At 48.2% G+C, this 17,375-nt stretch overlaps 1 protein-coding gene across 1 annotated transcript in view; it reads right to left on the bottom strand.

The window, feature by feature from the left end:
• Positions 1-230: 230 nt before the first annotated feature.
• LOC118392691 (arylsulfatase J-like) overlaps positions 231-17,375 on the bottom strand; it is a 45,255-nt gene continuing 28,110 nt past the window's right edge. The window contains exon 2 of the mRNA XM_052459368.1: positions 231-2,270. Coding sequence (XP_052315328.1) covers positions 902-2,270 — 1,369 coding nt within the window. The 3' untranslated portion in view covers positions 231-901. The remainder of the gene's footprint in view (positions 2,271-17,375) is intronic.

The raw sequence follows: 17,375 nt of genomic DNA, 5'->3' as shown, positions 1-17,375 counted from the left end.
GAGAGAGAGACAGGGAGCGAGAGAGAGAGAGACAGGGAGCGAGAGAGAGAGAGACAGGGAACGAGAGAGAGACAGGGAGCGAGAGAGAGAGCGGGAGCGAGAGAGAGACAGGGAGCGAGAGAGAGAGACAGGGAGCGAGAGAGAGAGACAGGGAGCGAGAGAGAGAGACATGGAAGTACAGAGAGAGAAAGATGGTGAGAAAGACAAGAGGTGGAATGAGACAAATGAGAGAATGAGAAAAACACATTTTATTTTGTTAGCTAATTTGTTTTACATTCAGGTTTACCTGGTGCCAGACTAGACAGAACTAATGGGGAGAACATAGATTGTTCTAAAGTTCAGACGGACTGTCCTCATGAAACAGAGTAAATCTCAGTTGACTGTCCAATATAAATCCGACATTTTGTTTTCATTTTCTTGCAACACTACAATCAACAGCTAATATAATATAACTATTCATCTTTTTTATTTTTCTTTAGCCCAAATATATGGTGCTGTCTACAAAGATTCATTCTATATTTATTTTCTCTTTGCCTAAATGTCAGAAATCTAATAAAAATTGTAAGGCCACAGAAGTTCAAGCATGCAATCAAAATCTAGAAAAATAAACATTATTTAAAGGCCCTAACTCATAGTCTTGAGGTCATAGGTGCTGGGTCTGACAGTAGTTATTAAAGTGGGTTGTTTCCTTAAAGCCTACTCTCTGAGGCAAATATAGGTCCATTTGTCCATTGAGTTCATGTAATATCCAAAGCACCAGTCCATTAAAGTCTTCAAATCATTGAGCAGGACAATCTTTAAAGAGCGATCGTGTGTCAATCCCTGAGATCTGACCATCGAAACGTCTTTCACAACAAAAAGGCACAGCAATAAATAAAAAGACTAGTCCTCCACCTTTCTTTCAGTCCTTCAGCTTCCTCTTCTTCACTTTCTTCTTCCGTCTCTTCTTGGCCAGGTTGTTGGTAAGGAGGTTAGTCTCTCTATCATCTTCATCCTCTTTGTACCAGGGTCCCCACACCCCTCCGTTGAAGTTAGGGTTGGAGCGGGAGTCTTTAGCCGGGTAGCGCACCGGGATGGCCGTCCTATTGTACTGTGCTAGCCGCATTAGCATCTTCTTCACTATGTGTGGGTAGCGTAGAGACAGGTCCACTCTCTCGTAGGGATCGGCTATGATGTTGAACAGCCAGACGGACTTCCCCTGGTCCCAGCGGACATATTCGTTATGCCAGCGGTTGGTCAGAAGCAGATTGGAGAAGGTCTGCGGAGGGACCCAGTCGCTGTAGCCAGGCACCCCCGTGAGAAGCTTCCAGTGGCCCACCCGGAGGGCGGCTCGGATGGCCGTATTCCAGAGGCCATAGCCAGCCTTCCATGAGCCGTTCTTTGCCTTGGTGTAGATGGGGTCGATGTTGTGCAGAATGTCGTGGCGGGGGGACTGGCGGCCCTCGCTGATGGCCTCCCACACGTCGTAGCCATCCAGGTTGAGATCTTCGTCCAGGGTCCCCTCCCCCAGGGACACCAGGGTGGGGAACCAGTCTGTGATGTGGATCAATGCCCGGCATCGGGTCCCCTTGTTCAGTAGCAGGGGACTGTGAACGAAGCCTACGGCCCGGATTCCTCCCTCCCAGTAGGTGGCCTTGCTCCCCCTGAGAGGCCAGTTGTTGCCCCCGGCCATGGGCTGACCCCCGTTGTCTGACGAGTACACTATCACTGTATTGTCGTAGAAACCGTAACGCTTCAGTGCCAGCGTGAGGTTGTGGACGGCCTCGTCCAGGCAGGACACCATGGCGGCGTACTTGCGCCGATGTAAGTTAGGGATGGACTTGTAGCGCTCCAAGTAGCGAGCGGGCACCTGTAGCGGGGAATGGACTGCCTGAAAGGCCAAGTAGAGGAATAAGGGTTTCTGGGGGTTGTGGTGTGCCAGGATGTCCACAGCTTTTTGGGTGAACATCAAGGTTGAGTATCGGCCCCGATCCTGTTCCCAGGCTGCCTCCTCCCCTTCGTACAGGTCATAGCCACACATGCCTGGACCGTCACATTTATAGTGGCTGTAGTAGTCACCACTACCCAAAAGGGACCCAAAGAATGTGTCGAAGCCGCGCTGAGTGGGCATGCAGCCACGCTTGTAGAAGCCCAGGTGCCACTTGCCCACCATATGGGTGGCGTAGCCTGCCTGCCGGAGCTTTTGGGGTAGTGTGACATTCTCCAGGGGCAGGCAGTTGGCCTGGGTGGGCCTGATGACCGAGTGCTGGAGGCCCGTGTGGATCTGGTACCTGCATGTGACACAGAGAAAAGAAAGGCTGTTAGTCAATCAACCAGTCAACCAATCGACCAAGCAAATCTTATATATGACCTTTGCTACAAAGTACACCTCTAAAGAGAAGGCCAAGGTGACCGTGTCTATGAAACATAGCTAGTTTGGATAAACATTGTGAAGAACCAGAGCGCAGAGGGAGAGACGAGACCATCCTCATCTGGCCAGTCAGAGTATCCAAAACCAGTCATGCATCAAACATTTACAGTTAAATATAATACAGTTGGATGCAGTATTGTGGTATGACAGGTCCATACATGTGTCTGTCATGATTCTACCATGGTGTTTGGATTTCTCCTTCCTCACTATCTGACATACACCCGTTAGCTTGGCTTCCTAAACCTCGAATCCTTGGAATTCTATGCTTGAACTGTAGAATTCTATGGTATATGATGTGCACAGAAAAAGTTCCAGATAGGTATAGGCTATACTAGAAAGATACTTTTTATACAATTTGAATATGATACGGTATGATTTCCAAATAAACCAAACAGTCTGCCAAGGTTCCGGTAATACATTGACAATTCATCCAGTTTAAATTTCTAAAACGCCAGATTAGGTCGTTTATTTCACTCGACAATGAATCCTTTCACAGACATTTTAAATGCAATGAGACGGCACAGAATCAGCGTTGTATTATCACACAGTACGCATTATTCAACCTAATTCTAATTGCAATGGACTTAATCCAAAGCCAACAGGTATAGACTGACAGCTGAGCGAGTTTGACAGGAGATGTCCAAGAGCAATATGCCAGAGGATGAAGTCATTGTAGTGGTGAAATGACTTAACAGCTACAATTACCCCTGGACTGACTTCATCATTGTCTGACTCTCCTGCTATCAGACAGAGAAAACCAGACTTCCTCAATCCCTTTTTTCTCTCCCTTCCTCCTTTGCCTTCCCCTCCTCCCCTTCTCACTCATCCCTCTTTCTCTGCTGTGGCCAGTGGCAAAAAGGCACAATCACTCACCAGGGAAATGGTAAATGACATAGGCGGTCGGTGTGAAAAAGGAGGCTTCGTTTGGAGGGTGGTCTGACGAACCAGGGCTTTCTTAACCGCATGTTAAATGATTTCAAACGTATCCACAGCACCAAAACACTCGCTTTATTCACACTTGGACACAATTCTATTCAAGTCTTTGCATGTCATTTTAGCAAACTGTATCTTGGAAGTGCAAGTACTGTAGTCTACTTACTGCAGTAACATCTTGCCCTTGACTTGAACTTTAATAGCAGATAGCATTACTCTATGTGTGTTAGGGAAACTGGCCATTAAATCCCGGGAAAACATTTAGTTTAGTTGATGAAACATTGGAGTGTTCTTAGTGGTTTTAGATTGAATTGGTTGTTCCCTAGGTAATTCACTTAACATTTTCACACAGCATTAAACTGTCAGACAGATGTTGACCAGGGTTTGCAAAATGACATTAGGTGTGTGTGTGGTTTGTGAGCTGTATGTGTGTGTACGTTAGTGTGCGTATGTCTGAGTGTGTGTTTGCATGCTAAATGACAGAACAGGGATTAGCTAATGGACATCAGAAAAAAGTGGGGGTGAGGGTAATGGTGTAGTCTCTGTATTTGTATTTGTTAAGGATCCCCATTAGTTCCTGCCAAGGCAGCAGCTACTCTTCCTGGGGTTTATTATGGATCCCTATTAGTTCCTGCCAAGGCAGCAGCTACTCTTCCTGGGGTTTATTATGGATCCCTATTAGTTCCTGCCAAGGCAGCAGCTACTCTTCCTGGGGTTTATTATGGATCCCCATTAGCTGTTGCCAAGGCAGCAGCTACTCTTCCTGGGGTTTATTATGGATCCCTATTAGTTCCTGCCAAGGCAGCAGCTACTCTTCCTGGGGTTTATTATGGATCCCCATTAGCTGTTGCCAAGGCAGCAGCTACTCTTCCTGGGGTTTATTATGGATCCCCATTAGCTGTTACCAAGGCAGCAGCTACTCTTCCTGCGGTTTATTATGGATCCCCATTAGATGTTGCCAAGGCAGCAGCTACTCTTCCTGGGGTTTATTATGGATCCCCATTAGCTGTTGCCAAGGCAGCAGCTACTCTTCCAGGGATCTGGCAAAATGAAGGCAGTTATACCATTTTTAAAACATTGCAATACATTCATAACAGATTTCACAACACACTAAGTGTGTGCCCTCAAGCCAATACTCCACTACCACATATCTACAACACAAAATCTATGTGTACGTGTGTATAGTGTGTATGTTATTATGTGTGTTTGTGTTGCTTCAGAGTCCCCGCTGTTCCACAAGGTGTAACTCCATACAGTACAGTACAGACTGTCTGTCTCAGTGAGCAACTGAACACATGGAGCACCTCCTCCTCTACCTCTCCTCCTCCACCACCTCCACCTCTGCTTCTCCTCCTCCTCCACCTCTCCTCCTCTTCTCCTCTACCTCTCATTCTCCTTCACCTCTCCTCCTCCTCTCCTCCACCACCTCCTCTCCTCTCCCCTCCTCCACCTCTCCTTCTCCTCCACCTCTCCTTCTCCTCCTCCTCTCCTCCACCTCCTCCTCCACCTCTCCTTCTCCTCCTCCTCTCCTCCACCTCCTCTCCCCTCCTCCACCTCTCCTTCTCCTCCTCCTCCACCACCAACTTCTCCTCCTCCACCTCTCCTTCTCTCCTCTACCTCCTCCTCCACCTCTCCTTCTCCTCCTCCTCTACCTCCTCCTCCACCTCTCCTCTACCTCCTCCTCCACCGCTCCTCCTCTCCCCTCCTCCACCTCTCCTTCTCCTCCTCCTCTCCTCTACCTCCTCCTCTACCTCTCCTCCTCCACCTCTCCTTCTCCTCCTCCACCTCCTCTCCCCTCCTCCAACTCTCCTTCTCCTCCACCTCTCCTTCTCCTCTCCTCTCCTCCTCCACCTCTCTCCTCCTCCTCCCTCCTCCTCCACCTCTCCTCCTCCTCCCTCTCCCTCCTCCTCCTCCCTCTCCTCCCTCTCCTCCTCCCACCTCTCCTCCACCTCCCTCCTCCTCCACCTCTCCTCCTCCTCCTCTCCTCTACCTCCTCCTCCACCTCTCCTTCTCCTCTACCTCCTCCTCCACCTCTCCTTCTCCTCCTCCTCTCCTCTACCTCCTCCTCCACCTCTCCTCCTCCTCTCCTCCACCTCCTCCGCCACCTCTCCTTCTCCTCTCCTCTACCTCCTCCTCCACCTCTCCTCCTCCTCCTCCTCTCCTCCACCTCCTCCTCCACCTCTCCTCTACCTCCTCCTCCACCTCTCCTCCTCCTCTCCTCTACCTCTCCTTCTCCTCTACCTCCTCCTCCACCTCTCCTTCTCCTCCTCCTCTCCTCTACCTCCTCCTCCACCTCTCCTTCTCCTCCACCTCTCCTTCTCCTCCTCCTCTCCTCTACCTCCTCCTCCACCTCTCCTTCTCCTCCTCCACCTCTCCTTCTCCTCCTCCTCTCCTCTCCTCTACCTCCTCCTCCACCTCTCCTTCTCCTCTCCCCTACCTCCTCCTCCACCTCTCCTTCTCCTCCTCCTCTCCTCTACCTCCTCCTCTCCTTCTCCTCCTCCTCTCCTCTACCTCCTCCTCCACCTCTCCTTCTCCTCCTCCTCTCCTCTACCTCCTCCTGCACCTCTCCTTCTCCTCCTCCTCTCCTCTACCTCCTGCTCCACCTCTCCTCCTCTCCTCTACCTCCTCCTCCACCTCTCCTTCTCCTCTCCTCTACCTCCTCCTCCTCCTCTCCTCTACCTCCTCCTCCACTTCTCCTTCTCCTCCTCCTCTCCTCTACCTCCTCCTCCTCCTCTCCTTCTCCTCCTCCTCTCCTCTACCTCCTCCTCCTCCCACCTCTCCTTCTCCTCCTCCTCTCCTCTACCTCCTCCTCCACCTCTCCTCCTCTCCTCTACCTCCTCCTCCACCTCTCCTTCTCCTCTCCTATACCTCCTCCTCCACCTCTCCTTCTCCTCCTCCTCTCCTCTACCTCCTCCTCCTCTCCTCTACCTCCTCCTCTTCTCCTTCTCCTCCTCCTCTCCTCTACCTCCTCCTCCACCTCCCCTCTCCTTCTCCTCCTCCTCCTCCTCCACCTCTCCTTCTCCTCCTCCTCTCCTCCACCTCTCCTTCTCCTCTCCTCTACCTCCTCCTCCACCTCTCCTTCTCCTCCTCCTCTACCTCCTCCTCCACCTCTCCTTCTCCTCCTCCTCTCCTCTACCTCCTCCTCCAGCTCTCCTCCTCCTCCTCTCCTCTACCTCCTCCTCTCCTCTACCTCCTCCTCCTCCTCCTCCTCTCCTTCTCCTCCTCCTCTCCTCTACCTCCTCCTCCACCTCTCCTTCTCCTCCTCCTCTCCTCTACCTCTTCCTCCACCTCTCCTCCTCTCCTCTACCTCCTCCTCCACCTCTCCTTCTCCTCTCCTCTACCTCCTCCTCCACCTCTCCTTCTCCTCCTCCTCTCCTCTACCTCCACCTCTCCTCCTCCTCCTCCTCTCCTCTACCTCCTCCTCCTCCTCCTCTCCTCTACCTCCTCCTCCACCTCTCCTCCTCCTCTCCTCCTCCTCCTCCTCTCCTCCTCTCCCTCCTCCTCTCCTCTACCTCCTCCTCCACCTCTCCTCCACCTCCTCTCCTCTACCTCCTCCTCTCCTCTACCTCCACCTCTCCTCCTCCTCTCCTCTACCTCCTCCTCCACCTCTCCTTCTCCTCTACCTCCTCCTCCCACCTCTCCTCTACCTCCTCCTCCTCCTCCTCCCCTCCTCCTCCTCCACCTCTCCTCCACCTCTCCTCCTCCTCCTCCTCCTCTCCTCCTCCTCCTCCTCCTCCTCTCCCTCCTCCTCCTCCACCTCCTCCTCCTCCCTCTCCTCCTCCTCCTCCTCCTCCTCTCCTCTACCTCCTCCTCCACCTCTCCTCCTCCTCCTCTCCTCTACCTCCTCCTCTCCTCTACCTCCTCCTCCACCTCTCCTCTACCTCCTCCTCCACCTCTCCTCTACCTCCTCCTCCCACCTCTCCTCCTCCTCTCCTCTACCTCCTCCTCCACCTCTCCTCCTCCTCTCCTCTACCTCCTCCTCCTCCTCTCCTCTACCTCCTCCTCCACCTCTCCTCTACCTCCTCCTCCACCTCTCCTCCTCCTCCTCCTCCTCCCTCTACCTCCTCCTCCACCTCTCCTCTACCACCTCCTCCACCTCTCCTCCTCCTCTCCTCTACCTCCTCCTCCACCTCTCCTCCTCCTCCACCTCTCCTCCTCCTCCTCCTCTCCTCTACCTCCTCCTCCACCTCTCCTCCTCCTCCTCCTCCTCTCCTCTACCTCCTCCTCCACCTCTCCTCCTCCTCCACCTCTCCTCCTCCTCCACCTCTCCTCCTCCTCCTCCACCTCTCCTCCTCCTCCACCTCTCCTCCTCCTCCACCTCTCCTCCTCCTCCTCCACCTCTCCTCCTCCTCCTAAACCTCTGTGTGGCAGACCGTTAACAACACATTGTTGTTGTTTGTTCCCATGTCCTTAAGAGTGTAGTGTAATTACAGTACATTCAACAAGCAGATATAGGGACATTATACCCAACATAGTATACCCAACACCCGTCATTTAAACCCCAAGATCCTCAGGGGCTCTATTTTAACAAACCTAACACAATGAGACATATAAACCCTGGTGGTAGCACTTTTGGTCCTGGGGTTTGTCCGAAATATTTTCATGATTTTCATTGCCATTATTATGAGCTCAATAGCTGCCGGTAGTGTGAAAAGAGCTGGGTTTTGATAAATAAACAAGTTGTAGGTGTGATGAGGGCTTGGCCACTCACGGATCAGTTAAGGCATTCCATTGTTTAATAAGGCATGCGATTGTCTCAAATTTTAATCGGTTATTAACGGTCTTTGAGATGTCATCATCTCCAATTCGTCTGGGGCCACGGAATATTCTAGTCCTAGTCCATTGTGGATCGATACTACCGTTTATTAAATAGCAGAGGCTAACGACTGATAGCAACATAAAACAGAAACATCCAGTGTTGGCTCATTATGTTTGGATTGTTGACAGTCAACATTGTTGTAATTGGCTTCAAGCGAGTATAGGCCTTAGGCATCGCACTCTCCTCAAATAAAAAATACTACGCTCCTGTAAATTGTGTGAGACATGTGTGAGCCATGTTCTCAACAAGCCAGATATAGCCTAGGACTGCTGTTGATATGGTGTTATAGGACTGGAACTTTTGTTTGGAGGAGCGTGTGTTTGGTAACTGGACAAGAGGCGGCGTTTGGAAATGGGGACCGATATATACAAGCGGAATGGAGTATTCACAGCAGATAGGCCTATGTGAATTAGGAATAATTCATTCCAAAGCATGTCGGCAAAAGCCTCACAAGCATAAACCTTTTATGTATCGGCTCCCTGGCTAACGGATGGCCAGGATCAGACCAGGCACGTTGTTGTAGAACCCGCTTCCGTTATTTCAAAAACAAATACAATACAAATTGTTAAAGGAAAATAACTTAAAATGCTTCTAAAGAATGTCCCTGGGTTATCTCATTCCACGATGGGCATATAACCTCCATGGAGGAGTTGTACTGTACGTCCACAATAACAACAGGAGCTGTCTGAAATCATGTAATAGCCCACATAGATAAAAAGGAGATGTTCTCTCACAGTCTTGTCAAACTTGACCTTATAATAAAGCTTTAGTGATTGTGGTCTCACGAGAAACCCTGTATCGATAGTCTGGACTACTTGGCGACAGCATTGGGTATGACAAAAAAAACTTTACTGAGAGGAGGAGAGGCTATGCTTGGCTTTTAAAGAGTAACTTTCATGAACATGTTTTTTTCTTCATGTAAAACCAGATGTTTTAGGCTTATTTATAGTGAAACACGTAAATTCTGGGCTTCATTTTGACAGACGGTTCTAAAAGTGATATATTTCGGTCCTTTAGTAGTAAATCTAGATATTTTGGACCCTAGCGGTTGAACTTGACCATTGAAATCGTGACGTAGACAATAGTGTGCCACTGCAGCCTGCAATTCTGGGCGTTCCTGCAGGTGGGCATTCCACCCCTCGAGCATCCCATTGGTTCCTTCATGAACCCCCCCCAACACGACATCGTTATGTGTGGCACTTTTGGGTCTAAAGGAAAATAAGCGTATGATCTGTGTTTTCCCAGCCCCACCTCCCAGAGTCATCCTTGCTAGCTAGCGGCAGTGACACTGCTAGACGGCGTCCTTCGCTCCCGCCTGCCCTCACAGTCGTGAACAAAACTGTGGGAAAACAGTACCTGACAGGCGGGGGCGACTGTACTGGAGCACCCCCACCTTCCAGAGTGGAACGTCCCAAATTGCAGGCTGCAATTGCACCCTTCTCGATGTAGAGGCACATCATCTCAAGGGAGTGGTCGGTATGAAATACATTCCTTTCTAAATGTACTGGGTGGTACAATATATTTGCATGATGCTTCCTTGACTAGACTACCGACGTTACAAAAAAATTCAAAAGGCACATTTCCGTATATGACCAAATGAAACGTGTTTGCTTACCGTTTCATGCACATTTCTGTGCTTTTTACGAAGAAGAAGAAAACATGTAGGATATGAGAAGTATTTGTTTATATTCGTAGCTGCATCCATCATAACAAGAAATACACACCAATCATTTTTTCCCAAATGTTATTACTGGTGGTGCAATCTGCTCATGGTTGTAATATACAGTATACAGTGGGGCAAAAAAGTATTTAGTCAGCCACCAATTGTGCAAGTTCTCCCACTTAAAAAGATGAGAGAGGCCTGTAATTTTCATTATAGGTACACTTCAACTATGACAGGCAAAATGAGAAGAAAAATCCAGAAAATCACATTGTAGGATTTTAATGAATTTATTTGCAAATTATGGTGGAAAATAAGTATTTGGTCAATAACAAAAGTTTATCTCAATACTTTGTTATATACCCTTTGTTGGCAATGACAGAGGTCAAACGTTTTCTGTAAGTCTTCAAGGTTTTCACACACTCTTGCTGGTATTTTGGCCCATTCCTCCATGCAGATCTCCTCTAGAGCAGTGATGTATTGGGGCTGTTGCTGGGCAACACGGACTTTCAACTCCCTCCAAAGATTTTCTATGGGGTTGAGATCTGGAGACTGGCTAGGCCACTCCAGGACCTTGAAATGCTTCTTACGAAGACCCAGCCACGTTTTATCTTCAATGCCTTTGCCCTTGCTGATGGAAGGAGGTTTTCACTCAAAATCTCACGATACATGGCCCCATTCATTCTTTCCTTTACACGGATCAGTCGTCCTGTTCCCTTTGCAGAAAAACAGCCACAAAGCATGACGTTTCCACCCCCATGCTTCACAGTAGGTATGGTGTTCTTTGGATGCAACTCAGCATTCTTTGTCCTCCAAACACGACGAGTTGAGTTTTTACCAATGAGTTATATTTTGGTTTCATCTGACCATATGACATTCTCCTAATCTTCTTCTGGATCATCCAAATGCTCTCTAGCAAACTTCAGACGGGCCTGGACATGTACTGGCTGAAGCAGGGGGACACGTCTGGCACTGCAGGATTTGAGTCTGGATTTGAGTCTGTGGTTCTGGGATTTTTGCTCACCGTTCTTGTGATCATTTTGACCCCACGGGGTGAGATCTTGCGTGGAGCCCCAGATCGAGGGAGATTATCAGTGGTCTTGTATGTCTTCCATTTCCTAATAATTGCTCCCACAGTTGATTTCTTCAAACCAAGCTGCTTACCTATTGCAGATTCAGTCTTCCCAGCCTGGTGCAGGTCTACAATTTTGTTTCTGGTGTCCTTTGACAGCTCTTTGGTCTTGGCCATAGTGGAGTTTGGAGTGTGACTGTTTGAGGTTGTGGACAGGTGTATTTTATACTAATAACAAGTTCAAACAGGTGCCATTAATACAGGTAAGGAGTGGAGGACAGAGGAGCCTCTTAAAGAAGAAGTTATAGGTCTGTAAGAGCCAGAAATCTTGCTTGTTTGTAGGTGACCAAATACTTATTTTCCACCATAATTTGCAAATAAATTCATTAAAAAAATGTTTTTTCTCATTTTGTCTGTCATAGTTGAAGTGTACCTATGATGAAAATTACAGGCCTCTCTCATATTTTAAAGTGGGAGAACTTGCACAATTGGTGGCTGACTAAATACTTTTTTGCCCCACTGTATATATATATATATTTTTTTTTCCTTTCTCCAAATCTTTTATTTACAATATTCATCCCGTTGCCACACTCTTCTAATTGTGAAACGTGAAAGCATACCTGTGAGAGGGGTCGCCCTGGCATTAGGTTTTTATACAGTACCCCAGACCAATCTGTGAGTTAATTGGACTATTGGAAAAAGAGCTACTGCGTAAATACTGCAATGCAGATTGGATTGAGCCCCATCTCTTCATTTTCTAGGTGATGATTGCGCCTTTCTTCCCAACACAATGCCACAATAAATGTGAGTCTACAATTCAAATATTTTTTTGCGCCCCATGGTGGATTGGAATTTACACCGCAAGTGGCAATAGATGTCAGGAACTCGGTGCCTTACCACTGTGAGATAACTGTACAGAGATGTCAGGAACTCGGTGCCTTACCACTGTGAGATAACTGTACAGAGCCTTACCACTGTGAGATAACTGTACAGAGCCTTATCACTGTGAGAACTGTACAGAGCCTTATTACTGTGAGATACCTGTACAGAGCCTTATCACTGTGAGAACTGTACAGAGCCTTATCACTGTGAGAACTGTACAGAGCCTTATCGCTGTGAGATACCTGTACAGAGCCTTATCACTGTGAGATAACTGTACAGAGCCTTATCGCTGTGAGAACTGTACAGAGCCTTATCACTGTGAGATAACTGAACAGAGCCTTATCACTGTGAGAACTGTACAGAGCCTTATCTCTGTGAGATAACTGTGCAGAGCCTTATCGCTGTGAGATAACTGTACAGAGCCTTATCACTGTGAGAACTGTACAGAGCCTTATCGCTGTGAGATAACTGTACAGAGCCTTACCACTGTGAGATAACTGGACAGAAAGGTGAATGCACCAATTTGTAAGTCGCTCTGGATAAGAGCGTCTGCTAATTGACTTAAATGTAAATGTAAATGTAATTGGGAACAAAAAAGCACATATGTCTTGTTCCATGTGCATATGGTTACTGTGCGTCACGGCTGGATAGGCAGCGCTTCTTCTGTCAAAATCCATGTCGTAGCCAACCCGTTACCACTAAAACCAGCTCTTAAATATCCCCACCAGAGCATTACTGAAATTGCCACTTCGGCACACGTTTTTAAGGACACACCTCAAATCTTGCCTTCCCACCTCAGCACAAGCCAGCTCATATAAAACGGGTAAATTACCAATCCTGGCTCTAGGGTTGGAAAATAGAAGAGCGACGGCTTTACCAGGTCAAAATCACTAACGACTGTGCTTTTGACAATTACGCTGGCTTCACGCCAGCCACAAACAGAGCGTCTAGTGTCTTTTTAAAGGAAAGCAGCTGTATGTTGAAGAAGACACTGTGGAAGCATCAGTGTTAAGTACATCTGAATGGGTCCTGAGATTCTCAACACTGGCAAATAACAAATGGAGACCTTAAAAATGATATATACATTTTTAAATATAACATTTAAGATATTGATATATCAGAATTCATCTTTGAAGTCGAGACCGTGAGGATAGAAATGGAAACGATCATTTAATGTTCACCATCCATAAGGGCACAGAGAGGAATCCATACTGGTACCAGAGAGGAATCCATACTGGCACCAGAGAGGAATCCATACTGGGAACTAGAGTGTTTGTTGGTTTCATGTGGGCCTGGGATGATCTGGGAACCAGAGTGTTTGTTGGTTTCATGTGGGGATGATCTGGGAACCAGAGTGTTTGTTGGTTTCATGTGGGCCTGGGATGATCTGGGAACCATAGTGTTTGTTGGTTTCATGTGGGCCTGGGATGATCTGGGAACCAGAGTGTTTGTTGGTTTCATGTGGACCTGGGATGATCTGGGAACCAGAGTGTTTGTTGGTTTCATGTGGGCCTGGGATGATCTGGGAACCAGAGTGTTTGTTGGTTTCATGTGGGGATGATCTGGGAACCAGAGTGTTTGTTGGTTTCATGTGGGCCTGGGATGATCTGGGAACCAGAGTGTTTGTTGGTTTCATGTGGGCCTGGGATGATCTGGGAACCAGAGTATTTGTTGGTTTCATGTGGGGATGATCTGGGAACCAGAGTGTTTGTTGGTTTCATGTGGGCCTGGGATGATCTGGGAACCAGAGTGTTTGTTGGTTTCATGTGGGGATGATCTGGGAACCAGAGTGTTTGTTGGTTTCATGTGGGCCTGGGATGATCTGGGAACCAGAGTGTTTGTTGGTTTCATGTGGGGATGATCTGGGAACCAGAGTGTTTGTTGGTTTCATGTGGGGATGATCTGGGAACCAGAGTATTTGTTGGTTTCATGTGGGGATGATCTGGGAACCAGAGTATTTGTTGGTTTCATGTGGACCTGGGATGATCTGGGAACCATAGTGTTTGTTGGTTTCATGTGGACCTGGGATGATCTGGGAACCATAGTGTTTTTTGGTTTCATGTGGGCCTGGGATGATCTGGGAACCAGAGTGTTTGTTGGTTTCATGTGGGCCTGGGATGATCTGGGAACCAGAGTGTTTGTTGGTTTCATGTGGGCCTGGGATGATCTGGGAACCAGGGTGTTTTTGGTTTCATGTGGACCTGGGATGATCTGGGAACCAGAGTGTTTGTTGGTTTCATGTGGACCTGGGATGATCTGGGAACCAGGGTGTTTTTGGTTTCATGTGGACCTGGGATGATCTGGGAACCAGAGTGTTTGTTGGTTTCATGTGGACCTGGGATGATCTGGGAACCATAGTGTTTGTTGGTTTCATGTGGACCTGGGATGATCTGGGAACCAGGGTGTTTTTGGTTTCATGTGGACCTGGGATGATCTGGGAACCAGAGTGTTTGTTGGTTTCATGTGGACCTGGGATGATCTGGGAACCATAGTGTTTGTTGGTTTCATGTGGACCTGGGATGATCTGGGAACCAGGGTGTTTTTGGTTTCATGTGGACCTGGGATGATCTGGGAACCAGAGTGTTTGTTGGTTTCATGTGGACCTGGGATGATCTGGGAACCAGGGTGTTTTTTGGTTTCATGTGGGCCTGGGATGATCTGGGAACCAGAGTGTTTGTTGGTTTCATGTGGGCCTGGGATGATCTGGGAACCAGAGTGTTTTTTGGTTTCATGTGGGCCTGGGATGATCTGGGAACCAGGGTGTTTTTTGGTTTCATGTGGACCTGGGATGATCTGGGAACCAGAGTGTTTGTTGGTTTCATGTGGGCCTGGGATGATGGCTTCTCACCAGTTAGTAATCTGAGCAGCGGACTGTTGCCCACCACTCCACAACAAACACACTCACTGGGGAATAAAGGAAGCATTGTTGTGCTGACTGGATATCATTAGCTGGATCCAATATGTCTACAAAGAACTATTAGATGGATGGGAAAAAGAGAGAGGAGGGGGAACCAACATCTGTCTTAGGGTAGAGACTAAAGAGACTCAATGAAGTGAGCTCTTTGGAGGTCCGAAGTGGAACTTGGAGCTGAGCTTGTAGGCTTCGACTACAGCTATAATATATTAATCGACATACGTGGACTTTATCTCAAAGGACTTTACAATGCTATATAGAATGTGCAGAGCAAGCTTTCATAAAAGGCTTTCGTTTCCATCTATAGGCCGTTATCTCTACAGCTCTTTTCGCAAGCAATTACACGTTTATATTTATTCTCGTCCTTTGTCGATAAATGTCCATTAAACATTGTTCCTGGAGGTTTTCTGCTCCATTATATTCCCTCTCTGCCAGACATGGACCACTTTGTTTAGATTCTATCGGCGCATATAATCAATATTCCAGTCCATGCCGCCAGTTCATTTGTTTTTATTTGTCCAGCTTCGTGTTAAAGCCAAGGATTGAAATCTACGATTGAGAGGAAAGAACAATATCTCCCTGAGGGTATCTTAACTTCCAGATGATCAAGCCCCACAAAATCACAATGGGACACAACTACAAGTGCAGATGCATCCTAGAGCTGTGTGTGTCTGTGTTCATGCAAAAGGGAGGGAGAGAGTGCTTGTGTGAGCAAGGAAGCTTGTGAGTTCATCATATACTCCTAACCCTCCGGAGTCTTGGGCGTTGCTGGTGCTCACACACCAAAAGGTTACTGACTTGTAATGAGAATGTCATGCCATGCATGGAATCTCTGTTTCCTACATAGATCAGTCATCTGAACAGAATATCTTGATGTGGACTGGTACAAGGTGGAACTCCAGGAAGTCTATATCTATCTATCTATACCTGTAGGATTTGGGGATTTCAAGGGAATGGTACGGGTCTTTAGTGGTTGAAGAACAGTTCTACTTTCTAGTCTTTTAGGCCCTTAAAAAATATGACTGGAGTCATAAGCATATTCAAGATGTGCCCCACTTCCCCCAGCCACACCCCATGTTGATTACAGCCCATTTACAAACACCTTTTAACATATTTCATGGCATGAACAGGCCTCTAGGTGTCAAAGGTTGAGGGCTGAAGGCCAGCCAGCTCCACTTTCGATGCCCAACAAGGAGTCAATCCAGGCAGTAAAAACTTTGAGCAGTTGTTTCCTACTTCTGCTTCCCTTCCCTGTAATCACAATAACTGTCTCTTTGGTGTCTTTACACAACCACTGGAGCGCTAGGCCAACAAAGAACACACGCCATTAAACACAAATCACCAAACACAGAGTCCCACAAGGCACGAGGGGAAACAACTACTAGGCCACCCAGCCTCCGAGTTCTAGGCCTGTACCAGTTTCCAAACCATCACTATCCCCGGGCCCGGGCCCCGGCTGCATGGGCCAAACATGTAACTGTTCCACGTCTTCCCTACATATGGTTCAAATAAGCAGCCTCTCCTCGGCTTTCTAAAGCTTCGAAAATTCAGCCTTGGAGCAGTGTGGCTCTCTGGCTTATTCCCTCCCTCCCCCTCCTCACTTCTATTCACTCAGCCTTCCACTATCTCTCTGGCTTATTCCCTCCCTCCCTCCCCCTCCTCACTTCTATTCACTCAGCCTTCCAATATCTCTCTGGCTTATTCCCTCCCTCCCTCCCCACTTCTATTCACTCAGCCTTCCACTATCTCTCTGGCTTATTCCCTCCCTCCCTCCCCCTCCTCACTTCTATTCACTCAACCTTCCACTATCTCTCTGGCTTATTCCCTCCCTCCCTCCCCTCCTCACTTCTATTCACTCAACCTTCCACTATCTCTCTGGCTTATTCCTCCCTCCCTCCCCTCCTCACTTCTATTCACTCAGACTTCCAATATCTCTCTGGCTTATTCCTCCCTCCCTCCCCCTCCTCACTTCTATTCACTCAACCTTCCACTATCTCTCTGGCTTATTCCCTCCCTCCCTCCCCTCCTCACTTCTATTCACTCAGCCTTCCAATATCTCTCTGGCTTATTCCCTCCCTCCCTCCCCCTCCTCACTTCTATTCACTCAGCCTTCCAATATCTCTCTGGCTTATTCCCTCCCTCCCTCCCCTCCTCACTTCTATTCACTCAGCCTTCCAATATCTCTCTGGCTTATTCCCTCCCTCCCTCCCCCTCCTCACTTCTATTCACTCAGCCTTCCAATATCTCTCTGGCTTATTCCCTCCCTCCCTCCCCCTCCTCACTTCTATTCACTCAGCCTTCCAATATCTCTCTGGCTTATTCCCTCCCTCCCTCCCCCTCCTCACTTCTATTCACTCAGCCTTCCAATATCTCTCTGGCTTATTCCCTCCCTCCCTCCCCCTCCTCACTTCTATTCACTCAGCCTTCCAATATCTCTCTGGCTTATTCCCTCCCTCCCTCCCCTCCTCACTTCTATTCACTCAGCCTTCCAATATCTCTCTGGCTTATTCCCTCCCTCCCTCCCCTCCTCACTTCTATTCACTCAGCCTTCCAATATCTCTCTGGCTTATTCCCTCCCTCCCTCCCCCTCCTCACTTCTATTCACTCAGCCTTCCAATATCTCTCTGGCTTATTCCCTCCCTCCCTCCCCCTCCTCACTTCTATTCACTCAGCCTTCCACGATCT

Source organism: Oncorhynchus keta, chromosome 13 (genome assembly GCF_023373465.1).
Source record: "Oncorhynchus keta strain PuntledgeMale-10-30-2019 chromosome 13, Oket_V2, whole genome shotgun sequence".
NCBI classification, from domain to species: Eukaryota; Metazoa; Chordata; class Actinopteri; order Salmoniformes; family Salmonidae; genus Oncorhynchus; species Oncorhynchus keta.
This window is presented reverse-complemented; position numbering and strand designations above follow the sequence as displayed.